This window comes from Sparus aurata, chromosome 14 (genome assembly GCF_900880675.1).
Source record: "Sparus aurata chromosome 14, fSpaAur1.1, whole genome shotgun sequence".
NCBI classification, from domain to species: Eukaryota; Metazoa; Chordata; class Actinopteri; order Spariformes; family Sparidae; genus Sparus; species Sparus aurata.
Window position 1 is genome coordinate 18,058,747 of NC_044200.1, and position 25,721 is coordinate 18,084,467.

At 40.2% G+C, this 25,721-nt stretch overlaps 3 protein-coding genes across 3 annotated transcripts; 1 reads left to right on the forward strand and 2 right to left on the reverse strand.

Moving 5' to 3' along the window:
* The first annotated feature begins 232 nt into the window (after window positions 1-232).
* On the forward strand, window positions 233-8,347 carry ada2b (adenosine deaminase 2b). Its single transcript, XM_030440085.1, has 10 exons — window positions 233-301; window positions 620-982; window positions 2,480-2,699; window positions 2,798-3,008; window positions 3,100-3,227; window positions 5,686-5,776; window positions 5,865-5,973; window positions 6,054-6,211; window positions 6,316-6,518; window positions 7,803-8,347. Exons 2-10 carry the CDS (start codon window positions 682-684, stop codon window positions 7,888-7,890), a joined length of 1,509 nt encoding a protein of 502 aa, XP_030295945.1. The 5' UTR covers window positions 233-301; window positions 620-681; the 3' UTR covers window positions 7,891-8,347.
* Window positions 7,211-13,393, reverse strand: LOC115595501 (probable polypeptide N-acetylgalactosaminyltransferase 8). Its single transcript, XM_030440084.1, has 11 exons — window positions 13,190-13,393; window positions 12,026-12,272; window positions 11,419-11,585; window positions 10,902-11,085; window positions 10,586-10,783; window positions 10,088-10,202; window positions 9,656-9,841; window positions 9,408-9,545; window positions 9,166-9,261; window positions 8,925-9,092; window positions 7,211-8,546 (listed from the first exon to the last, which is right to left on the reverse strand). Exons 1-11 carry the CDS (start codon window positions 13,380-13,382, stop codon window positions 8,412-8,414), a joined length of 1,827 nt encoding a protein of 608 aa, XP_030295944.1. The 5' UTR covers window positions 13,383-13,393; the 3' UTR covers window positions 7,211-8,411.
* Window positions 13,394-15,630: 2,237 nt separating this feature from the next.
* Window positions 15,631-18,912, reverse strand: rad51ap1 (RAD51 associated protein 1). Its single transcript, XM_030440086.1, has 9 exons — window positions 18,570-18,912; window positions 18,417-18,466; window positions 17,951-18,080; window positions 17,350-17,450; window positions 17,170-17,259; window positions 16,941-17,069; window positions 16,651-16,836; window positions 16,419-16,556; window positions 15,631-16,175 (listed from the first exon to the last, which is right to left on the reverse strand). The coding sequence occupies exons 1-9, from the start codon at window positions 18,584-18,586 to the stop codon at window positions 16,051-16,053; spliced, it is 966 nt and encodes a 321-aa protein (XP_030295946.1). The 5' UTR covers window positions 18,587-18,912; the 3' UTR covers window positions 15,631-16,050.
* Window positions 18,913-25,721: the final 6,809 nt, after the last annotated feature.

Genomic DNA, 25,721 nt, shown 5'->3' on the forward strand with positions numbered 1-25,721 from the left:
TCTTTTTTTGCCTCTTACAATGTCCTCCCTGCTGAGAGATGTGCATTTTTATTTTTTTTTTTACATTTCTTTTGCAACAGTGGCCATTCATGCCTCCTTCATTAGTTTATCACATGGTATTTGTCAGACAAAAATGCCCCAATTATCCAGTTGCAGCGAGCATTTTGCTGACATGCTACCCTGACAGCAGAGCTTCCTGTGGAAAAACAAGCTCTTCAGGCTTTTCAAGCTTCTCAAGATTTTTCATTCTTTGGGCGACCGCTGAGCTGAGACACACAACACCAGAAGCTCCGTCTTACTTGTAAGTATTTCCTGTTCTAAAGTGGCTAGATTTGATTTTAAAGTTTTGTTCTTGAGTTTGTTTTTTTTTTGTGAATGACGGGAGAGTTGTTTGTCACTTTTCTCGGCTAATTCCATCTCCCGTTGGTGGTTTGGGCTGCTGAATGGGCTCTCTCAGCCGCGCAATACAACCATGTTATCGTGCTGATGACCTTAAAACAAGTTTGTCAAATTGTATTTATCCAATAAGCCGCAAAAACTATACCAGCTCCCTGACCGAGGAGAAAGGACTTGGATGTCATTAGTTCACATCTAACACAGAGTGTCTCTTCCCTTCCAGAAGAAACTCCTGCTCTTGAGGAAGGGATCATGTTCTAGCACCCTCCTGCGGCACACAAGGACATGTTGATCTCAATCTGCCGGGCTGTGGTCACTTGTTTGCCCCTTCTGTGGCTTGCGAGTGTGACTGATGGGGTGCCTGACCCAGCGAAGAGGGAACTGCTGATGCGCGAGGAGACGTTCAGACAGACGGGAGGCGGAGTGGCGCTGACAGCGGCCGAGCAGAAGCTCGACGCTCACCTCCGTGGATTAAAGGAGAAGGAGATGGCCGCCGCTCAGTTCCCACCTGCCATGCACTTCTTCAAAGCAAAGCCTCTCATCCAGAAGAGTCCCATCTTCAAACTGCTGCAGCAGATGCCGAAAGGTGAAGTCACAACCTTTATTTGACAGGGTTTTTCTTACTTTTAAAGTAATGTAATTCAAATAAAGTTAAACATTAGTGAATTAAATTGACATCAGAATGGTTTTAAGGACAAACAACCTGCATGATGGGTTTTTCTTTGGTTCAACTCTGTGATCTGATTTTAATGTGATTATTATTTTCTTCGTTTTAGAGAGAGACTAAACAAATTGCATAAATGCAGTGATGGCAGGAGAAATCAGAGCCGTTATGTGAGTGGAAATAAATAAAACATTTAAGGCGATCCTACTTGTGCTATCAGCAAAATTCTTGTAAAGTGATCGGGTGCAGTTGACTAGAATGTCCCACTTTTTGGTGAATTATTGCAAAGACCATGAAATGAGCTTTGCACGAGAACTGATGACATTTTTATAAATTGCCAAAAGGTTGTCTTAAATATTCGGGATGGCAACAAAGACAGTGAGAAAAGAAAGAAGATATACAAAATTAGTGGTCAGCTGACATGTTTGTCTATTGATACTGATTATTAGTTATCCAGGATGCTGATCATATCTTTCTGTATATATAAAGTAAGATCAATAACTGGAACCACTATACATTTACAGAAAAAATAAAAATCAAGAATATCCAGTGATGGAATGTAACCAACTACAATGTACTCGAGTTAGTTTCTTGAGTAGATTTCTTTATTTTTTCTTAGTTTCTTAATACTTTCACTCCTCATTCTCTGTTATAACTTTAGCAAACAAATTCAGATTATTCATTGCTGATCGGCTGATTACTCGTGGCGTCAGATAGTGTTGTGGACACTGAGACAACAGAGTGGTGGCCACTAATAGAGAAATGCTGCTGCATCTGAACCAAGGCACTGCATTTTTTTATTTTTTAAATTTTACTGGCAATCAGACACAAAAAAAACCCTGATACTTATATATATTATATATTAATATTTAACTTAACTTAAAAAAGACTACACAACAGCTACAAAGAGACCCATACTGACACAAAGAGACAAACATGTATTTCAACTTTAAAGTTGTACAAAATGACTCGAAAAGTGACACAAACTTCTTGCCGCTAAAGTGACACAAAATAACTACAAGGTCGTGCAAAATGCTTATAAAGAGACAAAACAACCCAGGCACAAAAAGACACACAACTACAGAACAACATGATACAACTATTAAGGCATACAAACCATAATATAAAATGACAACAAAAGACACAAAACAACACTAGACAACTGTAAATGACAGCAAATCTACTACAAAAGAATAAATTGATCACAAAGACGCGCAAAATGACTCAGCCACATCATCCTGGTCCTGTGTAGGAGATAGATAGATAGATAGATAGATAGATAGATAGATAGAATTACTTTAATGATCCCAGACTGGGAAATTATTTAGGAGAGGCCGGGGGTCTTTAATATGTCATTTGATGTTGTGTCTACGTTAAGTCCACCGGTCTGAGGTTGTATCCTGCTGTTTCTGCTGACAGGCGGAGCCCTCCACGTCCACAGCTCCTCTCTGGTCAGCGTCGAGTGGCTGGTGAAAAACGTCACCTACAGGCCGCACTGCTACATCTGCTTCACGTGGGACAACTCGGTCCGCTTCCTGTTCTCCGACCGCCAGCCCTTCCCGCGGTGGGACTGCTTCTACTGGCAGCTGCTCGAGACCTTGAGGGCCAAAATCGGAGACGCGGCAGGATTCGATAACAGGTTGAGTAAGATATCACCCTCCCTTTTTTATAGATTTCAAGTCGCAGATCCAGTGGGAGATTTTAACCCGGATCGTCTGTTTTTTGGGGTGTTTTCAGTCTGATACAGCATCTCACACTGGTCACTGTGGATCCAGATGGGGAGTACCCAAGCCAAGATGTCGTGTGGGAGAAGTTTGAGAAAGTTTTCATCGCGACTGCCGGGCTCATCACACACGCTCCGGTGCTGAGGGAGTATCTCTACAAGGGCCTCGCCGAGCTCCACCTGGACAACGTCATGTATCTGGAGCTCAGGAGCGGTCTCTCAAGGGTTTGTGTTTGCTTGTTCGTTCACACCCTCAACTCCAGCCTCTCTTAAAGATATAATACAAATACCATGTTTTTTTTTTAATGTGTTTCAGACGTATGAGCTTGATGGAACGGTTCACGATAAGGCCTGGATTCTGAAAACGTTTCAAGAAGTCACCAAGAAGTTCAAAGCGGGTCATCCGGACTTTCTCGGGGCTCGTATCATAATTTCCGTACACAGGTATGTACCCACCAATAAGATCACAGAAATGATATGTTACATGAGGTGTGAGCAACCCAGTCGCCAGGATAAATGTAAGCAAAGTACCTTCCTCCAAAACCACCGATACGTTCAAAATTCATAATCTTTATGTTGCAACTTCAGGCATGTTTAGGTTGAACGTTCTAATTCTCTCTCATCACAAGGCTGTGCTTATCCTCTGCTTAGGTTCTGGCACAAGAAACACTTGGTCAGGGTTTGGAAAGCAGCATAGTTTGACTTTAATCACCTGTTTTGGTCGCCACTATCACGGATGGAGACCGTCTGACATCCTGTGGAAAATAGCCTGTTTTAAACACCAAAACAGTTGGTGTATCCTCAGGCGTCATTAAAAAATATCCACAAGAGTGACTCGAACTGCGGTCGGTCGTTTGACGGCCTCGTTGGCTGTCATAACGCCACCTCCTGATGTGAAAGTCAATAAATATTTAATGTGATGGTGACATGACACAGTTGGTGTTCAACATATCTGTCGTTTGCAGAAATGTTAAACATTGACATGACATCCTATCCCGGCAACAGAGCTGGGTTCAGTCTGATGTTCAAAGAATCTCTACAGGGACCTTCAACAAGACAGAATATCCTCTGGATTTTAATGCACAACTACTCATTATTTACTTTATTTTGTAAGACTGGCATAAAAAAAAGTTGCAGAATAACAGTGGTGGATGGAATATTCGAGCCATTTATGAGAGCGAAACTACCAATAAAAGAATCGAACAATCCTTATTTACAAATAAAAGTCCTGCATTTGAAATCCTATTTGTATTATTAGCAAAATGTACTTCAAGTATATAAAAGTAAAAGCACTAATTATGCAGAAAATAGCCCCTGTGAACATATATTTTTATTATTATGAGTATTTACCTCAAAATCATACAATGTGCTGCTGTCTTAAGCACAGTAGGAGTGTAAATGTACATATTTACTTTCCACGAATGCATAATTGTACATGTACCACACAGATTTTTCATATCGAGCAACAGATTTGGAGACTTCTCTTAAAATGACTTGAACAGAAAATCCAATCAAGCAAACCTAATGGGGGACGATGTGCCTTCGTATTAAAGCTCTGCTTTAACTGAATGTCCCTATTTTGAGAGCGTTCTAGTTAATTGTGTAATTATAACTAATTATATTATCCCTTCATTTTTTACTGCTTTTGGAAATAGTTTTAGTTCGGGTAGTTATGAATTGGGGCACTCCACCAATTGTGGACCACTTAACATTTGGAAACGGAACTTAAAGAGACTGATTGGCATTACGTGAATCGCAGGATCCACGAAGTCTCCACGTCTGCTGCTCCTAATCCGAAACACCTGCTTTCTTCTCCAGTGATGATGACTGTATTTCTGCTGTTGGTGATGCGTGTTTCAGCAGTAAGGTCGAGAAAATACCATTTAAAAAAACAACACTGTGGGCGCCATGGTAGCTCAGTGGGTGGAGTGCACATCACATGTTCAGAGGCCTTTGTCCTTGCAGCAGAGGCCCAGGGTCCGAGTCCAACCTGCCTGTCATCCACCCTCTATCCCCCATCCCGCATGTCAACTCTCCAAGCTGTCTAATGAATAAAGCCATGAAAGCCCCCCCTAAAAGTTATACAAAACTTTATAAAACAAACAAAAAAAAGTAGCATAATTTGGTGGAGTTACCTGCCGCTGCATCTTCATGCACTGCTGTTGCCATAGCGTTAGCATCATCACTTCGAGGCCTCAAACAGCAGCTAATCGTTTCCAATTTTATTGAAATGTGTCACAAAATTGCCGGTGTGTCCCTTTCACCAATTATGTAGTAATATAAGTGTGTGGAGCTAAGACGATATGTTAAACAAATATCCCATGAGGTATATTTTTGTCGGTGTTGGCATACTACACTACACTAGTGTACACTATACTACAAATTAAAGACATCATGCTAAAGTATTACTTTGATAAAAGTGAAAGTCATCCATACAAATAATATTTGAGTAAAAGTTTTAATAAGTAATTTTCTGGCAATTAATGTTCGTAAGTAAAATACCAGTAAAAGTAAATTATTATTAAATTACTATCAACAGATTATCAGATTATGTGTTTTTTTTTATTTTATTAAAATTATGATAAAATAAATGAATTTCAGCTAAAGTGTTATTAGCAGAAAGTTTAAATACCCAAGTAAAGTAAAAGCACTTCAAAAAACAAACTTGGGTACATTCCATTACTGTCTACTCGTGAGCTGTTTGACATTAATATTATATTATATTATATTATATTATATATATGCATATTCATAGTTTTTTTTATAGCTTTTAAATACAATAATGTTCACCAAGTTAGTCATTATGCACTCAGTAATCTGCTTACCCTCCACATATTGTACGGCATCTTGTAAGTTTTGCTTCGTCAACTCATTTCTGTGTTCTCACTGCTGCCATCTTCAGGGCTCTGGAGGTACCTGCGGTCAAAGCAGCTGTGAAAGAAGCCATTCAGCTTCAGAAGGAATTCCCAGATGTTGTGGCGGGATTTGACCTGGTAAGATGTGACATATCTCTCTATTTTGTCTTGTTAGCTTTGACTATTTTATCTGTTTTTCACCGAGCTCTGTCACTATGATTTGCAGGTTGGCCGGGAGGACAGTGGCAGGAATCTTTGGTACTTCAGGGAGGCCCTGTCTCTGCCAGCTGACCTCGGTGTCACACTGCCGTATTTCTTTCATGCAGGGGAGACAGGTGGGTGGATAAAAAGTGGAAATGCATGATCGTAAATGTCGAAACAGCGCTTTAAATCCACCGCATGTGTCTGTTTGTAGATAGTGAAGGCACCGATGTAGACCAGAACATTCTGGACGCCCTTCTGTTCAACACCACGCGCATCGGACACGGCTACGCTCTGGCACACCACCCACTTGCCAAAGAGATGTCGAGGAAAAGAAACGTGGCCGTGGAGCTGTGCCCCATCTCGAACCAGGTCAGATGACCTATTGTTGAGGCACAATGTAAAAGACTATATGCCAGCATCCCTTTGTCTTATATTCTGTATCGTATGATTACTCTCTGCCATCTGACCTCCAGGTGCTGAAGCTGGTATCGGACCTTCGGAACCACCCTGCAGCTGTGCTGATGTCTGAGGGCCACCCGATGGTGATCAGCTCCGATGACCCGTCTCTGTTCGGCACCACAGGCCTCTCCTACGACTTCTATGAAGCCTTTGTCGGCATCGGAGGGTTAAAAGCAAACCTGGGCACCCTGAAAGAGCTGTCTGTCAACTCCATCAGGTGAGAAGCAGTTGATTTGACTTTTTTCTGTTTGTTTTCGCCTGCCAGTATTCAGCTCCCATGTTTTAAGTTTGATAGTCTTCTCAGGCGGCCATAGGTTTTATAGCATCATTTTAGTAATATCTATATTTTTGTTATTGTCTCAAAATAACATGAAACAATGAAAGACAGTTGAAACAAATGGGCTTGGGGCTGAGAGCCACAGAAAAAGTCATGAAGTGACGAGACAAACTGATGCATGTTCAGTTTTTGGTCTTTTGGATTTGTTGACATTAACTAAAATACAGAAAATCACTAGACTTATCCTTTAATTTCAGTTAGGTATAAAAATCTTCCAGCTGATACCTGAAAGATAAAAATCACAGTGAACAATGTCACCTTTACTGTTTTTGTCATCCTGTGGGCAGCAGAGTGTGTTGTTGCTTTGGAAAATGTGTCTGCTAATTGGTTTAAATATGTTCCTGGGATTCAGTGACTCCCTTCTGAAGCCTGTTTCACCAAATTTGCATCATGCACGCTGTAATTTACAATATTGCATAATTTTTTGAATTGTAACACAATGAGGACAAACCACTTACTGATACCAGAAACTCGGGGCATGATATCTGTAGCGGCTAATTGCTGCTGAGAGGCTGAGACAGGGAGAATCAACACTGTGTCTGACGTGCAGATTAACCACAACATCCGCTTGCTTCGTTTGACGGGTTTATTAATAATATCAAAGAAAACCGAATCCGGTACTTGCAAAAGATGAACATAGATATATCCATGACATTTCTGAGAAAAATAACCACGTTAATTATATATTATAATCTGTTGTGATTTCAAAAAATACTCAAAAGAAACCCCAAAATTACTAAATTACAGTAATTTGATCAGCTGTAAAGACATTTTCACCTCTGGAACACTGCTTTCTTTGATCTGCGTAAAAGCCGTTCTTGGAAATCCCTTTTAACGAAAACAAATAAAGAAAATCCAATTACCTTTTTGCTTCTCGTCTGTCTTTTGGAGAATGCACCACCGAAGAGATATTAAATAGGAATCCCTGCTTGAAACTGTACAATAATGTTACAACAACCAGAAAACAAAATAACAAAACATTTTGTTTTTTTTGCAATGAACCAACGATTTCAGCCAAGTTACTTAGAAAAACTTACAGTAGACATTGATAGTAGTAAAAATAAAAATGATTTGAGTTTATAGAGGATGTAATTCACCTTTCCAATAATATTCCAAGCTTTTAAAATGAGCTCATCTTCATTAAAGGTGTTTTTCTGCCCTCAGGTACAGCTCGCTGCCAGCTCACCTGAAGGAGGCGGGGTACGCCATGTGGAAGAGGAAATGGGACGCCTTCATCTCTGCTCATTCATGACAGCCAAAACACAACCGATCCTGTTTGACTTGAATGACCTTTGTACATAATTATACTAAACTAATGTAAACATGTATAGACAGTTGGCAGCCTTTTATTTAAACAGTTTAACTCCAATGCAACGTGTCATTGGAACCACTCCACTGTGTTTTTATATGAAGGATAGGCTGTCAAGAGTTTAACATAGACTGAGAGTGTTCTGATCGGGACTTTGATGGAGTTTCTGGACAATTTTTCCTTAAAATAAAAGGAACAGTAACCTAGTTTGTCATCATAAAAAGGAATTTCACAATAAAACTGTTACAGCAAACATTCATGAGGACATTTGTGTCTTCAAAACCAAGAAAATAAAATGACAACTCAATGGTAATTCAAGTTTTTTCTCACAAAGGTAGGTGACAAAAACTAAAGAACAAAAACAAAAGTTGAATAAAAACTGATCACTTTCTCTCAGCGATCTAGTGCAAAATGTCAAGTTACCCTGAAGTTATTTTGTCCTCTTGGCCAAGTCCACCAGTCCTTTAGTTGCCTTTGATGAGATTTTGAATCTTCCATTTCTGACCGCTGCACTGCTGGAGGACGAGTATGTCTTCGCCGCTTTGACCCGTTGCAATTTCCAGACATCTCTTCGTTTCTCTGTTCTGGATGGGTCCATTCTGGGAGTCAAACACACACAATAAAGCACTTGTTTGTTTTTTTCTCCAAACAGAACAACCTCTTTGGTGTATATTTATATTTTTTCAAGGAAACGTCATGCTCATTTCCAGGTTCAAATTGTCTTTTTAAGTTGCTACTAGAATAGGTTTAGATGCATTTATGCTCCAAAAACACATTAGTTTTTGTATTTCCTCTCCGTCTGAGACGCTGTGTTTTAGCTCCCATCTTTACGCCAGGAGCAGTGTTTTCTGTGGGAGAGAGGACCTCCCGCTGACTTGGAGCTTTTTAACTTTCAAGACATTTTTACATGCACAAAACAGAACATATATAACACACTGAAGCGAAGGTATAATAGAAAAAAAAATGCTTATATTTACCTGTGTAAAGTCCCACAGTGTGTGGAACTTCTTCTGCTGGGCTGCTTTGCACTTGTACAGTCCCGGGTCGTCTCCAGTGCCGGGGTCCACCAGACAGCGGTTGCTGTTGTACTTATGAGACTTTATCCCTCCAATGTACAGTTGTCCATCAGTGCGATAATAACAGTGCTACACCAGAGAACAGTTATTATCCACAGACAAAATATCACAGACAGTATATGCAGTGACTCTGTGAACATACCTGTGATGATTGGTAATGGCAGATATATGCAATGGGTCTGTTTCCAGGAATTGGGCCTTGGTCAATACAGAGTTCTGGCTTCAGGTCGTTAATCAGCTGCCAACCGAAGCAGAAATAAGAAAACACAAAATAACCCTTTTAAATGATACAGGAGAAGAAATTGCTCTATGGTTATAAGCCATAAACGTTTGGGAACCACAAGTTTATGCGATGTGATATCGGAAGAAATTGTTCCTACTCACCGCTCCGTAGCCTAGCAGGTTTTGCAGAGGGTCCAGCTGAGGGTAAATGTTATCCAGATACCACTTAAAAGGCTTGCAATTCAACCTCTCTCTCAGCTTTTTCCTCTCAGACACATCGCCAATGTCTATCCCATGATTCTGTGGTAGATATTTTTTTAAAAAGCCACAAAAGGTTTGCGACAAGTAGAAGGTATGCATTCTTGGTTATATCCTCCAATGTATGTGAGAAATGAGGGGTCATGTCTTACCTCCAGGGGAAGGTTCCAGGCAATGTTGACGTTGTATTTATATTCATCCAGCCACACCTCCGCCACCCTCAGCGCATTACGTTTCATCGTTACGCTCAAGTCTGGAAGATAAGGCTTTCGAGCGCGCTCAATGTGGGCAATTTTAGAGCAAGGTATGACTTCTATGCTTCCTCCACACAGCCACACCTGCCAAACACAACATTCAGATACTTTAAAATGTAGACTAACAAGAATTAAGACTTGTTTTTTTTGTCCCAGTTGGAGGACAGCGCTCCCCCATAGAGGCTACCGTAGTCATGACTCGTCCTATAGAGCTATGCAGCTAGCACGGCTAATAACCACTGGTAGACCATTCCACATCTAAAGTAAACTCGCTACAACACTTTTTGGACTTTAATTACAGTCACTCTGAAACATCCTAAGAAACCTTACCCGGATGCCGAGCTCCACATTTTCACCACCGTATATTTTCATTCCGCCATCAAGGCTTCCGATCTCTCCAAAGAACTTGCGATCAGCTACGACAATCCCCATGATGGAGGGGCTCCTGAGGACGGAGAAAAATACATAAAGAATTTGGAATAAATAAAAAAACAAATACAATTCATAAACTAAATTAAAGTTAGAGTAGTTAGAGTGGTTAATAACGACTTTACCTAAGTAAAATCAAACGTTAGCTGTTGTAGGCTTCAGGGCGGGCATAGAAGCTTACATCTGGTTAAATGAGATAATAATCAAAAGATGGCCCTTCTCAGGATCTCCAGTGTTGACAATAATGATATTTTGGTGTACAATTAGGAGTTTTTTGGGCAGCTAAAAGCATTCACGATCTAGCAGATGTTTGGGACTACAAGAACATTTGCATTGTTGGATTTTGATTCGTGCAAATGAGCTGGACGGACTGGCGGGAATGATGAAGCTTTAACTTACTTGGCAGGTCGTGAGTCGTCCTTTAATTCGTACCACTCGGGCCTGAAGGACTCGTACATGCACCACAGAGCCCAGTCAAAGGCGTCCGCCGCAGCAACGTAAGGAATCAGTGTCAAGTCATAATATCTGACATTGTCAAACACCGGTGTCAGAATCACTGTCCGGTCCTCTTTAATGCGAGCTAGCAATGGTTCAGCCCTTGACACACAGCGACAGTTTAGTTTAAGATGCATGACTTAACAGAACAAAAACAAAAAGGTGTGGTGAGACAGGTTAACTGAAATGTGAAAGGTCATCACTCAGCACAAAAACCAACCATTGTACATGGACTTCTATGTGGGCGTCCAAGATGGCCACCACGTCCCCTTTAGCGACCTTCCATCCCGACAGTCTGGCCTGAGTTAGGCCCAGCTGCTCCGAGTGCCGGACTTTCCTCACCAGGCCTGGATGCTCCTCGTGGACGTAGCTGATATATTCATCCAGGTTCTCCTTCAAATCCTCTGCAAAATGTTAAGTCATTTTAGTAATCCGAGCTGTAGATTCAGTCGACAGTCAACCAACCAACCAACCAACCGGTGTCTCATTGCTGATTTGCAAAAATACCCCAACTGTAGAGTGAAATCAAACCTTCTTTTTTTATGCCTCTCCTCACGAGGAAGTATCTCAAAAGGCTAATCTCTTCTTAAATTAATTCAATTAACAAAGATGTGACGCAGAAACCTCAGATGCAAATATCTGAAATATCAAAAGCTATTCACTGGAGGTGGGAAAGTATCTTTTTTGAGCTTTAAAAGTCCAAATAGAAACTCAGAGTTAACTACTAAAACCGATACCGTTAGTGCTGTGATCGTCCACCAGTATGATTTCCTTCAGGAGCCGAGCCGGCGTCTTGTCTATGATGCTGTGGACGGCCCTTTTGATGACAGAAAGAGCTTCATCCAGGTAGATCAACACAACGCTGACTGTAGGAAGATCCTCGGGGTACTTTTTCTCAGCACACCTGTGAGAAAAAAAGGTCTGAATAAACTACAGGAGTGGTGTGAAAAGGCTTCTGATTAATAAACTTAGAAGAAAATTGGGTTTGGTTTTGCAGATGCTTCCTCTGCGTCTTCTTTGATGCTTTTGCGGGAAGATTTTCAATGCGATCGGCATTGATTGTACTTTTAAGTTGCCTTGAAGAATGAAACAACACCCTGAAAAATGACACAAGTCTCTGGATTATCCGCTTTACATTAATACATGTTGTACAGTACTGTAGTAAAATGATTGATGCTTTTAGGGGTTTGGACAGGTGGTCAAATAAAACCATAAATCTGAAGATGTCACCATGGCCATTTTAGCAAAATAATGTAATGTAATGTAGAATTTGGTCTCGAGACCGTTTATTTATTGCTGACATAAAGCCTTATCAGTTTCTACATCAGCAGGATGTTTGATCACCTGCGTGGCCTGGTGTCAGGGATCTCTCTGTTGAGGGGCAGCCGGTCACTCAGGAAGGCGTTGTAGCCGTATCGCTGAAACAACCTCTCGGCCTCCTTCTGCTCCTCCTCCGACAGCTCGTCTCCCCACCTACTGAACAGAGCCGAGTTCGGGTACAGCTTCCTCACCACCTTCTTCTCCTCCTTCACCTCTGCCATCCCCTGTGGCGCCGTTGGCTCCCTCTTGTCAAGTTTATTCATCACATTGACTGTGGACACAAGAGGAGACCGGAGTATTTGTTTTATCCTCCGAGCAAATAAAAAGGCAGATGGCTGAACCTCCCTGAAATATAACTTTAACATGCTTTATTTCAAAATCAAACATTGTAAGTCAGTGTTGGTGTTTGTGCTGGCGTGATCACGCGGCTCCATGACCTGATGTGATCTCATGTTGTGTATAAAACAAACATTGATAACTGCGAGAATTGTTTTGGTGACTTGATGTGAAAGCTGATGTCCTAGTCAACTGGCGGCTATCTGGATAATCGAGTAATCGTTTCAGTTACACCCGAGCAAAAGTGCCAACAATTCTCAGGTTTCTCTTCCTAACATTATAGTAAACTGAAAATATTACTGGGTTTGGACTCAAACAAAACAAGAAATCTGAAGATGTCACCTCAAGCTCCCATTTCTACCGACATGTTATAGACAAAAATGAGAAATATACGTATTTGAACAGTGATTTTATTGAAGAATTTGAACGGTAAGCAGGTGGATCAGTGGGAGAGGTACTCAGATCACTTGCTTGGCAAGACTGCAGTGTAAAAACACCCGGTTACAGGTGAAAGTATTGCATTCAACATTCAGCTTAATGGATAAATTCACCCAAAAATGAAATTTCAGTCATTATCTGCTCAAGCAACTTTCATTTGCTGCATAAAAGTATGATCAATTCAGAATAATTTCACGTATGTCGTTGGTTTATAACTCGTATTGCTTTCATTCATTTAATGTCAGAGTTGGTAAAAACTTCAAAATTCTCCCCCAAATTCAGCCCACACAGACTTGACGTCTTCATCTTTGGATTGTGTGGTTGTGAGTATCTTAAAAATCAAGCCTATTTGGTAGAAACTTTTACACTGTAATTGAAAACCAGAAAACAAAAAGCTGTTGGCCTGAGACTCACCCAGCTTGCTGATGTGTGCCTCCATCTTGTCCATCCTCTCCAGTATTCCCTGACTCCTGATGGAGTCATTGCTGTGGGCCCTCTGAAGTTTCTCCACGTTGGTTTTGACTTCTCTTCTAATGGAGCTCAGGTAAAACACAGCGGCGGTCACGGCAAAGACCAGCAGTGATCCTTTAACCCAGCCAGATCTCATCGTGGGCCTTCTGTGAATTTCACGTGCATTGAAAGACAAAAGGAGTAGTGGGGTAGTGATCAACCACCTGTAGCTTCAGGTGCTCTCCCGGCTAACACTTTATCTCCACCCACTTCACACACACAGGCTTAGAGATAGTACACTCACACAGGTTGATGCAAAGTAACCATGTTATCAGCTATCCTGCAGTTGGATAGTTTTCAGTCCTGGTTTTCTCTCTGCTGCCTCTTCGTTTCATCGGGAGGAGAGTATAAACAGCAGCAATCTGCAGGAAACAGGCATGACAGAAAAGTCTGGCGCAGCATAACTTTTGTTAAATGTTCTGCTTCTCTGCATGTCTGAAAAGTCTGGTGTTTTTAAGGGTCTAGTCATGCTGAGATCTTGTTTTTAGCTTGATAAAGAAAAATCTCTCACCGTTCACTGGATCCAAATCATGCTCCCCTTGTGTCCTGACTTATTTTTGGGCTGCCAACAACAAGATGTCAGGAAGTGTATGAGAACAAATACAGAAAAAAGCCTGAATATTCAGTTAGACGGTAAGTCAAAAAGGGAAAAGAGAATAATACATTCATTTTGTTTCGAGTGACATATTCATATGCAAATGTTCCAATTAACTATGGAAAATCAGACTGCAAAACACCTGTCTCTCCATCGGCATGACGCCGAGTAGATAATGACCGAACTGTCATTTTTGTGTGTATTATTCCTTTAACTAAAGTGATTTTGCCGCCTTGAACAAACCAGACTTTTTATGATAGCAAATGTTTGGTTAAGTCCTTCTTTCACGCGCCGGCAAACATGTTAATCTTTTAATAATTGAAGAAAGAAGTGAGCGATAACACGCATACAATGACTAAAGAAACTGCACACCATTATTTGATCTACATTTTTATTCTCATTATTCATCTTAAATAACTCACCTATCTCCCAGCAAACATCACACTAAGTGACGATCAAACAAAGGGAGTTACTGAGCGACACAGCCCGTGAACTTCTAATCAAAACACAGAATGAGGAGATGTCTTTTTGAACGCTTTTAAATTTGCTTTATCTCTTTTTTTTTCTTTCATTTTTCTTGCGCTTGCGTGTCCTGGTTCCACGTTGGTTAAAACATACTAACGTTTGTCTTTCCTGTTCTTCTTCTTTAGTGTTTTTTAATGTGGATTTAATGAGCCTAGTATAAACAGGATTCTGTATCCTTGTATCAACTGGCACGTTACTGACTACGACAAATATGTACATTACAACATGTACTTAAACTCACTGACATCTTATTTTAACATCCGTATTTCATCTGCAGAAAATTGTTAAGTATTTACCCGGTAAGTTCATAGTATATTCTGGTTCTTACAACTGTAAATAAGGAGTAATATCAGAGAAATAAAAGCTGAAATACTAAACTGAACTGATGGTTAATAGTGGAAGTTTTCTTAGTATTTCAGCTGTTACTTCTCTGAAGTTACCTTCTTAGAATATGCTTTAATTTGCCATGTAAATACAAGGTAAAAACAGAACCGTGAAAGGAAGGATTACTGTCTAGACGTACTCTTCCTTCCATTTGATCGACCCGCCTCTATGGTACTATTGTACTTGTTTGCAATTTAATAAACACTTTGGTTAAAAAGGTGAAGGGAGGAGTAGAGTTTATTCTTTTGTGGTTTTCCGACAGAAGATACAGTTTGCAATGCTCCAGTTTGTATACATATTACTGTATGTGAAAAAACAAATCAGGTCATGTCAGCGGATGTGCGCGGACATGACCTGATCAAACACTAACGACAGAGATCAGGGCTGATGTCTGTAAACTGAGATCCCAGATTCTTTCCTGTGAAACAGAATAATGTCCTCAGGGTGTGTCGTTATCAGACCGCTAACGGAAAGGTGAGTAGTGCAAATCACTCTCACTCCAGCTGCTCTTAATTTTGAAAGAGGTTCAGAGGTTAAACAAACTGACCTTTGACTTACTGACAACACAATTTCATACTCTTGTTTATTCAGTTATGGAAATAATACATAGAATGTGTTTGTTTCTTGTCGGGTTTGTATTATTACGTCATTAATAATGTGAATATGACCTTTCTGAGTTTCTTTTCAGAATCGAATTACTGCCCCCTTTAAGCTGAGAACACTTCGGCAAGTAAAAAGGTCAACATTTCCTGTTGTAATGTAGTGGAGTAGAAGTTGAAAGTGGCATGAAAAGTCTCACGTACCTCAAATTTGGATCTAAATAAAGTACTACTACACAAAATTAAACTTCTTTTAGATTTTATTATATATGTACATAATATACACTGTCTTTCACACAATAAAACAAACGGGAGACAAATTACAAGACTAGTTAAAAAAAAAAAAGTGATAATTCAAACTTCTCCACATGCCAACAATCAGAGAAATCTGAGAAGAATCTGACACAGTAACTGGATTGATAACAATCTGACAATAACATTGATCTATGATGGTGAAACAATAGCTCAAGGTGCAAGTTGTATAGATGCCCAAAGCATCCCATGAAAATAGATCCTGGAAATCATTTTATATGTATAGTAACACACATCAAGTAATATTGAAATGATTTACAAGCATCTTTTTTTAAAAGAATACGTGATGAAGCTAAAATGACAACACAAACAGACGCATTCACACAAATATACAGACCAGTGATCACTCGTCAGTGAGTCGCGACGCTGGGGTGAAGAGGTTTGACTCGAACTCTGCGGGACAGTCCCAGACGCAGACCCTGACCTGGAGACTTCACTGCTGAACCAGCTGAAGAGGGACTCTTACCAACTTGACCTGCATATAAAAAAGTATTACATTAGCCTTTAAACTCTCTGTAATGCCCATTTCAGACCTCTTATAACAAGAAGTAGAAGAAGCCACAACAACAGGCAGAATAGATTACACGCCGTCTGATTTCCATGTGGTTCGCCGTAATGTAAATATCCAGAGAGAAGGAGAGAAACCATTGTTCCCGAGGCTGTTCAGCTCCTAAACTCCCATCCACCCGCTTTTATACTGCTGGGGTTCATACTGCACCTGGTGGGTTCCACTTGGGTATCCTGCCACCTGCTGGGCTCAGAGAGGATGCAGGTTTCGATGTGGAGACTGTGGAGGATGACGAAGTTTTCTTGGGGGCAAATTTAGCTGTTGGAGGACTTCTCACTGGTGTGGAAGCTGCAATTAGACAAAATTGTTTATCAACTATGAAGAAATGCAATTACAATCACATCCAAAATAGAATCCTCTCTGATGAACTTCAAGAACATACCTGTTGTCTGCGTTTTGGACTTTGAAGGTTTTGATGCCGTTTTTTCTTTTTTTGAAGCAGGGGGCGGTTTGGTTTTCTCTTTCTTGGTTACTTTCTCCTTCTTCTTTGTTTTGCTGACTTTCTTAACTGTGAATTCCTCATCTTCGCTATCAGCTGGTTCACTGAAATCTTCATCGCTTCCTGAATCTGGAGAAGCATTATCGCTATTTTACTAACACACAAACAACAACATAGTAAATCAGTGATTAAGCAGAAGCTAAATATGTAGGGAAGGAGGACAGGGTGGCAACCTGGGGTCAGTTTGGGCTCATAGTCTTCATCTTCGTCTGTAAGCTGTTTCTTCTGCTCCTCAGTGGCTTTAGCGGCAGCCTTTCTCTGTTTGGAAAGTGACTCTTTTTCTGATGTGATTTCATCTAAGCCTAAAGAAAACAAAGAAATGTATAGCATGATAACATTTTCTAACCATTCCTACCCCTATCAAACAATAATAAGGACAAAAAAAAAAAGAGGCACATTTACCCAAAATATCACCATCCACGCTGCAGTTGGATCGGCGCAAAGAAGTCGGATCCGTGTTTTCATCTAGAGGAACTTGAACATTCACTTCTCCTGGAAATATTAAACAGGTCCATCAGTCAACTCTTTAACAATAGACAATTATACTTTTTGGTCTTAGATTTTCAAAGCCATAGCCTTTACCTGTACTGGTGGGAGACTGGTCCTGATCTGTATTATCAAGCATGGATAGTATAATTGCTGCTTCAAGATCTCTTTCATGTAGCCTCTCATCCAGTGGACGTCTGTGGAAGCCGTGTTGTTTGCATAAGGTCATAATTAAACAAACATTCAAATATTGTGTTACAACCGGCTGACAATCAGCCAAGTCTTACTGTGACTGCACGTCTCTTTCTGCATCAGTAGAGAAGATTCAAGCCATGTTGTGTGCACAATGTCATAATAAAAAATCTATTTAAGTTTTTTTGTTACAACTGGCTGACAATCAGCCAAGTCTGCGACTGCACGTCTCTTTCTGCATCAATAGTTAATGAAAAATACAACAATGCTGATATTTACTATGAAGAAGTGCCCATGTCAAACCTGTTCAGGGCCCAACATACAGTGTATTCAGTGAATTTAAGGCAGCAGCTGTGCCTATGTGGAGAGTTATTCTAACATTCCAGCTGGCATCTTTCTTATGAAGAGATTTGTAAAAAAAAAAAAAAAATCATACATGAAAAAGAACAAAAGAGATCTGAGTTGGTGCCTTTTCATTTTATTGTTATTTTAGTGTGTATGCTACCTGCTCTTCTCAGTGGATTGTGAGTTGGAGTCTTGACTGGAGGACTTGCTCGATGTTTTCCTGTGCTCCCGGTTCACATCCTCTCTGGGCTTTTTGCTGGGTGGAGGCTTCGCACTGGCAAAATCCTCATCTGTCACAACATGATGAACAAACATTGGACCAACATATGCATAAGTGTAGCCCTTCCTTTCCATCTCAAGTCTGCTGCAAAAAAATTTCATTTTCACTGCATATGAATATGAGTCCCAAACATCGATTTTCAGTCTCCTTGAATTTCTAATAATCGGTATGGACCCTGAAAAAAGCCACATCAGTGGCGGCTGGATATTAGTTTGCTTTAACGTGCAATGCCAACATATATATATGTCAACAATAGTATGGAGGTTTCCCTTACAGCTCTATCAATATCTACAACTTGTACAGAAATACAGTTAAATGAACATATATAGCTTTAAGAAATACTCACCGTCATCATCAAAGTCCTTGGCTTCGCAGTAGTTCACAACCTTTGTCTTCCTGTGTCAACAGAAAACAACACGTTAGCATTCAACAGACATTAACAATTACAGACAAAATAGGACTACAAATCAGGGTTTTTAAAGGTGGTTTAACTACTTACCTTGGCGCTCGGTCCATTGCTTGTGAGTTCAAAAACAGATGAAGCTTTTTATTCAGCTAGCATCAATGTTAAGTTGGCTAGCTAGCCGTTACATCAACACTGATAACGTTAGCTAAAGAAACGCATGCTAACGTTTGCACGCTGGATAAGCAAACCTAACGCTGACTGTCGATAGTTCCACCTGCTAACACGTATCCGATTATTTACCGAGAGAAATGCGTCAACTTTAGCCGAGTAACACGTTAATAATGCTACTTTTTACTACATAACAGCCACCTGAAGGACTCGCTACGCTTTCAACCAGCCCGCCTGAACTGAGGCGACGTGACGTTCTGTTGACTAATTTGACGAACACCGGAAGTAGATTCGTTTATTAAGAAAAAATCATATTAATTTTAAAGAAATTCTAAAAAATATACAGCTAACGCAGAGAATGGTTGCTTGTCTTAAACCTCAAAATAATAATCACTTTAAGAGTTCAATTATTTTTTCTAAAAAGAAAATATATGCGTCGAATCTGCGTCTGTTAAATACACTGGCGCTCTTACTCGTTGGTTGAATTGACTGAGCTCCACTGATGAAGAACTGGTGAGTAACCTGGTGTTTTGGGAAATAAGATACTTTTTGAATGAAATATAGTATATGTAAGTAAATATTTATTGTGTATTGTGTAATAATGATAATATGAATGCAATAAATGTTGCTGTGTTGTGGCTGTAAACAGTTAGCAAGGCCAGAAAACAGATAGTTAAGCTAGCAAACATCTGTAATTTGCCCTCAAACATCAACTGTTGATAACATTCGCAGAATAATACAACATAAATTACAAATACGGTCAAAGTCATTTTATTTAATGAATTACCACTGAGAAAGATGTAGGACTGCAACTAACAATACATGTAATTATCTGCTACTTATATATTTTTGTTATATTTGATACATTCTTTTTAATTGTTTACACATGAATGGTTTAATTTCCTTTTCTGTGTAAAGTATTTTTTCAGATAAAGGCAATATAAGCTTTATTATCATTATAATCTGCTAATACTTTGATGATTCACCATCTAATAGTTTGGTGTATAAAATGTAGGAAACTACTGGAAAATGAGAAGAAGAAATTCTGCATATTTGTGTTGAACCCACAAGTTTGGCATTTTATCCTAGTAAACGAAAGTTTAGTTTACATTATTTACATCAGTTTTATTTTGGTCAAATACTGTCAAAAGCTGTCTTTTAAGACATTCAGTTGCATACTCTAGAATTTGCCTGACTGCAATTTACTTTACATTCAAGCCTGACTGATAATGTTGGTCAGTACTGGCTTACCACAAATAAATCTGTATGGCCAAAAGTATACTCTATGTCTGAGGTCATTTAGAAACAGCGTCTTAATTACACAGCTCCTCCAAGAGAGAGCACACATAAGTTTATGTTTCAACAGTAGCATCCAATTACCATAATGTTAATATGTCAGATATCAATATCAGTATCTGCTTCCCCTAAAATCCAGTATTGGTTAGGCGCCACTTTACATACATGATTAGCCTTGATTACATGTAGCAGGCTAAATGAATCAACCGTGTAGACACTAATATTGAGGACAACATATGCTCCCTGCCTTGTGGTGTCTCTCTGCTTCCTGTTCTTCCGAGTAAATATTTCCTCTTGCCAGTAGAAAAAGGAACATATTGAGACCGTACATACCAAAGACAGTCGGAAGCAGTTACTCATCCCACACCTACAGCACCAGACAGCCAAACCTAAGTTTGCATGAGTGAACATGTAGGTGTGTGGGGGCAAGACTGAAAAAATAAACATGATTTAAAAATGTTTTTGTGCAGTATATTACGGATATATTTGTAGATACTGCATACAAACAGTCGCATGTCAAAAATATATTTGAAAATCAGTGGAAAATGTATGTAATGCACTCTATTATTGTATGCAAAATTTACTTTTTGTTCAGTATGGACACTTGCAGTCGCTCAGATAAAGATACTATTATTTGATTACATATCACACTTTATCGAGGTTCTTATCATGAATATTTTAATGGACCGTCTTTAGACAATAATGAAAAATTGTGTTGACTTAGTGAGGACAACATTTCTCCATGTGCAGCCGATTGCCACTGAAGTGAGTTCATCCTAGCAGCCAGCAGTCCAGCAGATGGCAGTAGGAGTCTGACGCTTCAGGGCCTCAGAGCACAGAGGTACTGAGTCTGACTTGCTGATTGACATGAACATGACATGTCTTCAGCACCACAGTCGCCCACTCTCAGGGCAGAAGCAATCACAGCTTCCTCTGAAGTTCAGTAAAAGGGAAATCGCTCCATCTTTACTGGACTTCTAAGAGAGCAGCAGCCATCCCGAGGGTTGTCATTTTCTAGTTTGTGAGTGGGTGGCTGTCGGCTGCGGTTTGTCACACAGTGGACCTGGAGGAGACGTTCAGGGGTGTGATGGTCCGTGTCTTCGGACCCAGACAAGGGAGGAAGACGTGCAGCCGTGGGGCCAAAGGGCCCTGTGGTCACACATTCCTAAACTCCTCCAGTGCTGCCTACAGCCGTGACCAAAATATCAGATCCAGTCATGCAAACACTGTGGTCACAACATCACGCTTCCAATCACACATATAGATGTTTATATTGTGTTCCAGACGATATTACAACAGTTTTAATACAGAGGTGACTTGTGAACCACCTGTGAAGTCATAAACTTAAGGTAATTATGAGATGAGAGTCCCATTTGGCTCTCCTGGCACCTCTCCATGTTTACATCTCGTGTGAAGGAAATGATTTAGATTTATGTTGCCGGAGTGAAAATTGCGCCGCCTCCACTCTCACTCTATATGGTCCCAAACAAAAGCACGTGACCGCCGGTGGAGAACAGAATGCTGTGTATTTATGCTTCACTAAACTAAAAGTAGAAATATCCTCTCAAATTATGACTCTGGTGAAAGTTATGTGCTGAGTTAAAAATGTTTAGGTATGCGATGTTAAATAAAAAGAAGAAATGGAAAAGAACCTGCTGTACATGTTGTTCATGCACACATTGTAGTATTTCTTCATTAAGTTAGTGACCGCTGAAGAGAAACAGGAAATAAACACACATTTATCACTTTTTTAACTCAACATTACTTGATTTGTATCTTAAGATTGTGTCATACAAATCTGAAACATTTGTCAGGCAAAAACTTTCTTTATTATAGACTTTCTCCCTCCTGCTAGAGCACGGTAAATCAAAGTAATTATTCTGAGACACATCTTTTTTAAAATACATACATATATTTAATCAGCCTCATTAGAGATAAAGGACATTTTCTAGAAAGAGAAGCCCTTAAATCAGCATATTCTCAGTAATAAACCACGAAATGGACTCACATAAGTTAGAAACGAATCATTAAAGCTACTTTTTTCTGTAGCTATAGTTAATGTAGCTGAGCATTACTGCACGTAGGAGTTTTGTTTAAAGTTTGCAATTAATTAGATTAATTATTATATTTAATATTTTGTGTATTTTAATTTACATCCTTGTGGCACTGGCTATTGACAAGAGCTCTATTAAAAGGTTATTATTACTTTCATTATAACATATTGTTTGTTTTGTATTTATCAGTTTAAACATATACAAATATTAGAGATTAACATACTCATAAGCAACAAAAGATGAAAGGGGGGGATGCAAAGGAACATTAAAATAAACCTTTAGAAGCTCCCTTAAATTGTGCAGGTTATTAATTTAAAAAGTGAGATGGCAAAGTAAATGTGACCAAGTTTATAGTTATTCGGAGTGGAATACTGGTAAAATTGGATAATGCACAACTGCAAAATAAATATTAATGTCTGTTCATAAAAGCAGAATAAATTATATAAAGGCGACAGCATCTAGCAGACTGTTTAAGTTGACTATCGGTAAGAAGTTTAGAGTTTGATTACTAACTGACTTATATTCACCTGTTGTATTTCAAGATATTTAATAAACTTGTGAGTGTGATATATATCCGTGGCACCAGTAAGCAGTATAACCAGACTATTTTGGAATAAGACATCCAGCTGGATTTACTAGCCTAGTTGGAAGTCGTGAGGTCATCGGTGGTCTTAATTTGAGCTTGTTAGTTGGAAGTGGTCAGGAGGCAGTTTTCCCCCTCAACCACTGATGTGAATGCCATCATTATGCACTGTATAGCATCTCAGACTGGTAGTTTGTGTGGGGCACTCTCAGTCCAGCGCCGTTGTCCTTGTATGGTTGTTCCGCGGGTGGAGACTGCAGTGTTGTTATTTACATTCCACGCAGAGCAAAGAAAAAATAGATTGGTGCTTTAGTATTGACGTATTTCAGGTAGGATGCTAAAAGGTTGACATGTTTTGCATGAGTATGAAATGAAAGATGATGTGTTCCATTCTGCTGCCCATAAACTCTGTGTCGTTATGCTGCAAGCTGGAAGTATTTTTCGCTCTTCATGAGGACAAAATGCTCCGTCAATGAGAAATATGTACTGGTGTTCTGCGGGGGGCACCAGTTATTTACAAGCCCCAAACTAAATATGCCTTGATGAGTTGCTTAGTGTTTCGGATATCCGGCGCGGCAGCAGTGTCACTGTGGGGTTGTTATTGTAACCTAGAAATGGCCCTGCGTCAGATGTCTTTAGGCATGGACAAGTGGCAACCACAGCAGAGCCACAGCAGCCGCGGCTTTAGCCAGGGAACCAGAGTGGGCAGACAGAACTGTCAGTGGCTTCCGGAGTTTGTTTTCTAGGACTTCGTCTTCCTGAGTGCCTGCTTTCGCTGACTGTTTTTTTTTTTTTCCTTGGAGTACACACGCGGCAGCCGCAAAGCTAATTGCAAGGGAGATGAGCGACTAGAGAGGAACAATCACAAAGAGATTTTAGGAAGTGTGGGCTTGTGACTGACTGCACAAACATAGGTTGACAAGTGCTTTTGTGTCCAGACATAAGACAAAGTAATAGAAAAAGTGATTTAAGTTACGAATCTGACTTTTGCACCATCATTTGTGATTGTTTAGACTCTTGCAGTTGACTGACAGTAACAAGGAATGTTGGTGCAGTTGTTCCAAACCTGTCTGGCTCGTGACCCTTAAGAATGAGTCCACTTGTGACCCCTCATCACAGGTTATGGCCTTCTGCTGCCTGTATGTTATGTGGGATGGATGGAAGGGATGGGAAAAATTCATGTGAGCATTCACGAAAGATTCATGTGAAAACAAAAATACTGTGCATTGACAATGTAGTATGATATCCATTCAATTGTTTGGTTTTAATTGCATCAAACAGTTTTTTGGCTGATGGGAGGCATCCATATTGCTTCAAGCTATGTCACCCGAGTCAGTGTCGGTTGGGTCAAAAGACTGCAAGTTTAATCTGTTTGTGCGCAGTTAGAAAGAAGAGAGCTCACCAGACGTCTGTTGCCTGCTCATCATTTCATAACACACCCGATCTTTGATCCCACTGCTTTTGTTTGTTACATTCTACGCTTGATTCAAACTGTTAAATTATAGTGCAGCTCTGGTTATGTCTGTTTTTCTTGCAGTTCTTATACGACAGTTCATGAGCTGAAGTTTCCCCAGTAAGCACAACGACCTCGTCAGCCACCAGGCTGCCCACGCTACCTGACAAGCCCAGAGATACTGCAGTTGTGACAATTGAGGAGGTTGGTGTGTTTACCTGGGAGACTACAGCACACAACATGCTATATATGGTCTGCAGTTGACTGTTTGCCCCCAAACCAACTGCAAGAAAAGCACGAACGCAACATTACAGCCACTGAACATACAGTTAAGAAATAGCATGCTAGCTAGCTAATTCTTTTCTTATTTGTTGTCTGTTTAAACAGCCAATTCATCGTGGCATGAAAATCTTTGTCGGACTGTTTTCCGAGTTTCTTCTCCAGCAAAAAGGAGGCAACATCAGTTGAACATTACTGCTTTTCTTGTTGTTCCATCAAAAAAAGTGATGGTTGTATTTCGCATGCAGTACCAGGCCCACGGAGCTGTCGAAGATTTCTGCATACAAAAACGATAGACACAAACCAAAGGCAGAGTAGGCTGGATCTTGCATGAAAAAGCAGTGGGATCCATAAAAATGCATGCTGATAATGCTGACCAAACTATTGCATTGTGGGTAATGTAGGTGCCCTGTATTGACAAAGAAGAAGAATGCTTGCATATCTCTGGTTTTGCTACAATGATTTTTATACTTTTTAAAAAATGGTGGACTACTCTTTTAATTCGTCTGGTGACCGTTCAGGTTTATCTTGGGACTCTGGTGACATGACACCAGTTGGGGAACTGCTGCGCCGGAGCAAACAGAATGATTACTGAACGAGATATTTACCAAGGCCATAACAAAGTGCTGAGTCATCATGACAAGACGTTTCTGCTTGTGTTTTTTGGGCAGCGTTATTGACAATATCAGACCCTGGATCAGGAATCTGCAGTATGATTATACGTGTTGACAAGACTGCAGGGATAAAAACAGCATCAAAGGGCCGGCAATAATTCAACGCTGCCAGTTTTACACTGTGACACCATTCAAAATAGCATTGGTAACGCAGCATTGTTTCCTGCACTCCAGCGTGGCGCTTGAAGGTTACCAGAGAGCAGTCTCATTAGGACGACCTTTTAACAGAGAGGTCACAGGCATAAGGACACAAGCACATGAGACCTCGGTTACTTATGTCACGTCATGCCTGGGATGCACTGCACTCGCTGCTGCCTCGTTTGTTGATAGATCAGCTGGATTAAATTCTCTGCCGTGCATTTCCAACAAAGTACCCTGCACAAAACACACGGCCATCTTTGATAACCAGTAAGTGTCCACATACTTTTGACAGCAGCAGGCTCTCAGTGTACTTACTGTAGCAATTCCAGGGTCTCTGGTTTCCTCACGAGGACTCATGCAGCTCGATAAACATGTAATCAGTGTCAGTTGGTAAAGATAGTCGCAACCTTTCACTGTAAAAATAAAGAAGATATCAGTCAATGAGCCAAAACATAACTGGAGAAACTTATTGGAATCTGTGGCTCTGACTCACTGGTCCATTAATAATCAAATGATGGCCTGAGGTGCTATTTTATGTTGATACTCCACTGAGACACACTACCTGCAATGCAGAGGATGACACAGTTTTCTTTACTA

What these genes read in the sequence shown, in the direction of transcription:
- ada2b (XM_030440085.1), top strand. Translation starts at nt 682, where the DNA reads ATGTTGATCTCAATCTGCCGGGCTGTGGTCACTTGTTTGCCCCTTCTG. An exon ending in CTTTCATGCAGGGGAGACAG is followed by an intron (nt 5,974 to 6,053) that starts GTGGGTGGATAA and finishes GTCTGTTTGTAG; the next exon opens with ATAGTGAAGGCACCGATGTA. An exon ending in TGTGCCCCATCTCGAACCAG is followed by an intron (nt 6,212 to 6,315) that starts GTCAGATGACCT and finishes TCTGACCTCCAG; the next exon opens with GTGCTGAAGCTGGTATCGGA.
- LOC115595501 (XM_030440084.1), bottom strand. Translation starts at nt 13,382, where the DNA reads ATGAGATCTGGCTGGGTTAAAGGATCACTGCTGGTCTTTGCCGTGACC. An exon ending in ATAGAAGTCCATGTACAATG is followed by an intron (nt 10,784 to 10,901) that starts GTTGGTTTTTGT and finishes CTGTGTGTCAAG; the next exon opens with GGCTGAACCATTGCTAGCTC. An exon ending in GCCATTACCAATCATCACAG is followed by an intron (nt 9,093 to 9,165) that starts GTATGTTCACAG and finishes TCTCTGGTGTAG; the next exon opens with CACTGTTATTATCGCACTGA.
- rad51ap1 (XM_030440086.1), bottom strand. An exon ending in CAATCCACTGAGAAGAGCAG is followed by an intron (nt 17,451 to 17,950) that starts GTAGCATACACA and finishes CGGCTTCCACAG; the next exon opens with ACGTCCACTGGATGAGAGGC. An exon ending in CGTGGATGGTGATATTTTGG is followed by an intron (nt 17,070 to 17,169) that starts GTAAATGTGCCT and finishes TGTTTTCTTTAG; the next exon opens with GCTTAGATGAAATCACATCA.